The 4,711-nt window shown below is 37.3% G+C and overlaps 1 protein-coding gene across 1 annotated transcript; it reads right to left on the reverse strand.

Moving 5' to 3' along the window:
* Positions 1-2,175: 2,175 nt before the first annotated feature.
* Positions 2,176-4,085, reverse strand: LOC138870561 (uncharacterized). The gene is made up of 3 exons (XM_070148380.1): positions 3,831-4,085; positions 3,499-3,731; positions 2,176-3,043 (listed from the first exon to the last, which is right to left on the reverse strand). Exons 1-3 carry the CDS (start codon positions 4,083-4,085, stop codon positions 2,176-2,178), a joined length of 1,356 nt encoding a protein of 451 aa, XP_070004481.1.
* Positions 4,086-4,711: the final 626 nt, after the last annotated feature.

A 4,711-nucleotide genomic window follows, 5' to 3' on the forward strand; every position in this document is an offset into this window, starting at 1 on the left:
ATTTTACTAGTTTATTGCACTTTTCGTACTTTACAACTTTGGTCTGCATATAAAGTCACCTTCTAATGTATATATTCATCCCCACTTTTGTATATTCATTTAAATCCTCTCTTGTACATATTCATTCTACTTTCCGCATTTTTCTTTCATAGCTTTTTATTTCATTTTGGTAGCTTCTTATTTTGAGTTGTTGTGTTCAATAAGCCGTTGGTTTTCTTAATGCCACGGTTCTTTCCAAAGGTGGAATTTATGTGAACCGGGTGGCTCTTCCCGATGATGGATGGCATGACAACCTTCTTAAGGGTTTGAGTCCGTTTTCTCTTTGTTTTTGGGTAATCAGTAGCTAATGAGTAATAGTGCCTCAAGCAAAGCTTCACTTGGGCCTAACACATTTGTCTTTGATCCTATGGTCAAGATAAATTGTTGTGTATAGGATGGTGAAAGTTGCGACCTTGAGACTCTTGTGTTGGCCGATAATCATCAAGTGGTTTTTCGAGACCATTGTGTTGCTCAAATCTTAGCTAAAGTTGTTGTGGGCCCCCGACTCAGTCTCTTTAGCATCATGCCCCAACCTCGGGAGGCACGACCGATGCTCAATCAAGTGAATCCAACTGAGCAAGACTTTTAAACACTTTCTACCCAACTCAATATGATTAAGGGATGCTTTCATTTATTTAGACAATAGTAAAGATTGTACATTCAACACTGTAAGTTCATTTTATATCACAGACCTTAAACCATAGTTAAATTTCCAAATTTCATACATTTACCGATTAGAGGAAACAATAGTTTCGAATTACAACATAGCATAGGGACTCATTCAGTTCCCGTACATAACCCACACGAACATCTACTGAGCCTCTAAGGATACAAAAGACAGTTATGATAATGCCGGAAACAAGGCCCCGACCATACCTCAAAAGTGGAAATTTACAACAAAAGATGTAAAATATAACCCCTTGAAGGAAAAAGGGGCTCACCAAGACTTTGAGAGGAGGATACTCCGCTACGCACGATCGGCACTATCCGCTATGGAGCCACCTACATTCATTCAAAAATGTAGCGCCCCCGACAAAAGGGACGTTAGTACCATGAAATAGTACTAGTATGTATAACTAAATACCATCTTATTAGAAAGAACTATCATACAAGAACAAGAAAATCACAAGAGACAATCAAAAGCTTTAACCGAACACCACATCATCAAATAAAAGAATCACATAATCTTTCACATAATTTCCATAACTTTAGTTTGGGGCATTTCATACTGTTCATCATCATTCACAAAACCACCGCTTTCTTGAGCGAAGTCCGATCATGACCCGATCGGCTAGGTTGCCTCATTTGAGACATGTACCTCAATCACAATCTCATTCTCCCTTTCCAGAATTTAATATTAGCACAATACCACCATGTGTGCGGCATGGCGTCCGATCACGGCCCAATCGGCTAGGCCGCCTTACCAAGGCGTTGTTCCTTTCTTATTAATCATCTCATTTCAATCTTTATTTCACATCTAACAATTCATAGGCACTCAGGGCCACAATTATCACATCATGTCCACTTTCAATACTAACCTTGCAATTTAGGATAATAGGCACATACAAGAGCAATTCAAGTTGTAAGCATAGATAAGATTTCACATAGTTGGCATGACAATCTCAGTTTTAATCTTGACTTGAGGTCTAGGCATTCCAACATATGGTTTATATCCTTCGCACATCTTTAAATTATCAAGAATAGTATATTGAACACATTGAGGCACACCTTTCATGCATATTTAGTTGCAAAACCAATTCATGTGAAATAACGATCAATTCATCAATCCAATTTCAGTCTTACCACATTTGAATATACACCAATGGAGCTCAATTTCTAATAAGAGGGGGTTTTATCCATACATACCTCAATAGAGCTTTTCTTAAATTATTACAAAATTTTGGGGCTCTTAGCAACTTCAATCTATTTTATGAGAATTACAAATTGAACCAAGAATTAGAGACATGATTAAGATTCTAGCTCATTTGAGCATTTTTTTGGTAATTAAAGAATTTTATTACCAAGTAAATATTTACAGCTTACAAAATCCAACTACAGACATCTTTTGCTGGACATGGAGCCCCAGCATGAGATTACTTCTCTACTCTTATACTCCTACTGTATTCATTACTTAGCTCATACTGGATACCAATTCATATTGCTTAGATAAGTATCCAGTTTTTTACAATTCTGAGCTCTTATATGAACCTCCTGAATAATCAGTTTCACTATACTCTGTGCATTAGTCTGTTTCTTCTGGAAAATAGTATTGTTCCTAGCTTGCCAAATATGATAGACTGCTGCAGCCAAGACCATTCTGTAAATCTCTGCTCCTGCACTCTTTCCTGCTGCCTTCTTCTCTGCCCATTGAACTTCTTCCTTCCACTGCTTTCCCCTTCTCATGACCCCTTTCCAGTGTAGTAGTTTTTGCCATATCTCTTTTGAGTAATCATAATCAAAAAATAAATGTTGCACTGTTTCATTGCTCCTGTGGCACATTGTACACAAAGTTTCATCTATTGAGCCCCATCTTGCAAGTCTCTCTTTAGTAGCTAGTCTGTCTTGTATAGCTAATCTTAGGATAAAGATCCACTTTGGCATTCCCTTGTTTTTGCATACTAAGCTTCTCCATGTCACCTTTTGAAATTCCCCTTGTAGTGCTTTGTACATCTTTCTTGTAGAAAAACTGTCACTGTGCCTCACATCTTTCTCTGAGTATCCAGCCTCTTGAAATTGTTCCTTAGCTTTGAATATTATCTGGATCACCCAGGAAGCATTCTTTGGTTCAGTATCCCATATATTGTTATTTTTAATGTAATATGTATGCACACACAACTTCTCTTTCATCTTGCAAACATTCCAAAGCAACTTGCAGATAGCAGCTTTATTCCATAGTTCTATATTTGTGAAATTTAAACCCCCTGCTACCTTAGGTGCACACAGTTTATCCCAAGCTATTAGAGCTTTCTTTATTGGTTCAGCACTGCTCGACCATAAGAACCTTCTGCAGATTGCCTCAATGAATTATATAATTTTCTTTGGTAAAATGAATGCTTGAGCCCAAAAATTCTGAATTGTTCCCAACACACTTTTAATCAGTGTTGCTCTCCTTGCATAAGATAGAAACTTAGTTGTCCAGCATTGAATCATATTAAGCATTTTATCAATTAAAGGCTCGCATTGAATTGCTGACAATCTTTTTGTACTAAGGGAACACCAAGGTATCTAAAAGGTAGATCACTTTTAGTGTATCCTAGTACTTCCATTATTTTCAGCTGTGTCCTGCTTTTTACCCCTCCAAAATATACACTACTCTTACTTGTGTTTGCCACTAATCCAGAAGCTACAGAAAATTTCTGAAATTGCTTGTGTAATGCCACGACTAACTGTATATCTCCCTTGCAAAATAATAGCAAATCATCCGCAAATCCCAATTGTATTAGTTTCATTTTGGCACACCTTGGATGAAATCTAAAATCTTTGTTGTTTCCCAGCTGCTTCATTAGCCTACTTAGGTAGTCCATTGCAATTACAAAAAGCAATGGTGAGAGGGGATCTCCCTGTCTTAATCCTCTTCTTGCCTCAAATGGTTTAGCTGGCTTTCCATTGACAATAACTGAATATGAAACAGTGTTGATACATACCATTACCCACCTTACATACTTTTCTGGAAGTCCCAATAGCCTCATCACCTGTTCAACAAATACCTATTCCACAGAGTCGTAGGCCTTTTGCATGTCAATCTTCATCATACACCTAGGTTATATATTCTTCCTCCCATAACCTTTAACCAATTCATGGCTCATTATGATATTCTTTGTGATCAATCTTTCTGGCACAAAAGCTGTTTGACAATTGTCGATTAATTCTGGCATGACTTCCTGCAGTCTAGATGTTAGTATCTTGGATATAATCTTATATAACACAGTGCAACATAAGATAGGTCTAAATTCTTTGATATTACTGGGGTTCTTCACTTTTGGGATTAAGGTAATAGTTGTACAATTGATTGCTTTGCATATTATTGATTCCTCAAAAAACTCCATTACAGCTTGAGTCACCTCCTTTCCTATAATATGTCATGTTTTCTTAAAGAAGAATGCATTGTATCCATCACATCCTGGTGCTTTGCTGTCATCAATCCCCTGTAGTGCTTGCTTGATTTCATCATCAGTTGCTGGTCGTATTAAATTCACTTGTTGTCTCCTTAGGCGGTAGCCTTGCTGCATCACTTCTGTATTTACTGCTGGTAATTTAGTTGTTGCTGTTCGAAGTAGCTGCTTGTAGAATTTGAGTATCTCTACTTCCACATCATTAGCATTCACAAGTAGTTGCCCTGCACTATCTGTCAATCTTCCAATATGATTAGTTGCTTGTCTGTTCTTGACACATGCATGGAAATATGCTGTATTTGAGTCCCCTAGGTTAAGCCATTTAATTCTTGATTTCTGCTTCATTATAATTTCCTCAATATCAAGCCACTTAGCCAACTCTATCTTTGCCTCTTTTTCTTGAGCTACACTTTCATTGCTATTTCCAGGTCCAACCATTTGTTCCTGGATCCCTTCCAATTTAGCTCTTACTACCAATATTCTTTGCTCTGTATTGCTGAGATCTTGACTATTCATTTGCTTCAATTTAGTCTTTAAGTCCTTGAGTTTCATCCACACTT

Source organism: Nicotiana sylvestris, chromosome 6 (assembly GCF_000393655.2).
Source record: "Nicotiana sylvestris chromosome 6, ASM39365v2, whole genome shotgun sequence".
Lineage (NCBI taxonomy): Eukaryota > Viridiplantae > Streptophyta > Magnoliopsida > Solanales > Solanaceae > Nicotiana > Nicotiana sylvestris.

Coding starts and splice junctions, on each gene's coding strand:
- LOC138870561 (XM_070148380.1), bottom strand. CDS start 4,085: ATGGAGTTTTTTGAGGAATCAATAATATGCAAAGCAATCAATTGTACA. Junction 3,732..3,830: donor TCATAATGAGCCATGAATTG/GTTAAAGGTTAT, acceptor TTTGTTGAACAG/GTGATGAGGCTATTGGGACT. Junction 3,044..3,498: donor GATTTTAGATTTCATCCAAG/GTGTGCCAAAAT, acceptor GGCAATCTGCAG/AAGGTTCTTATGGTCGAGCA.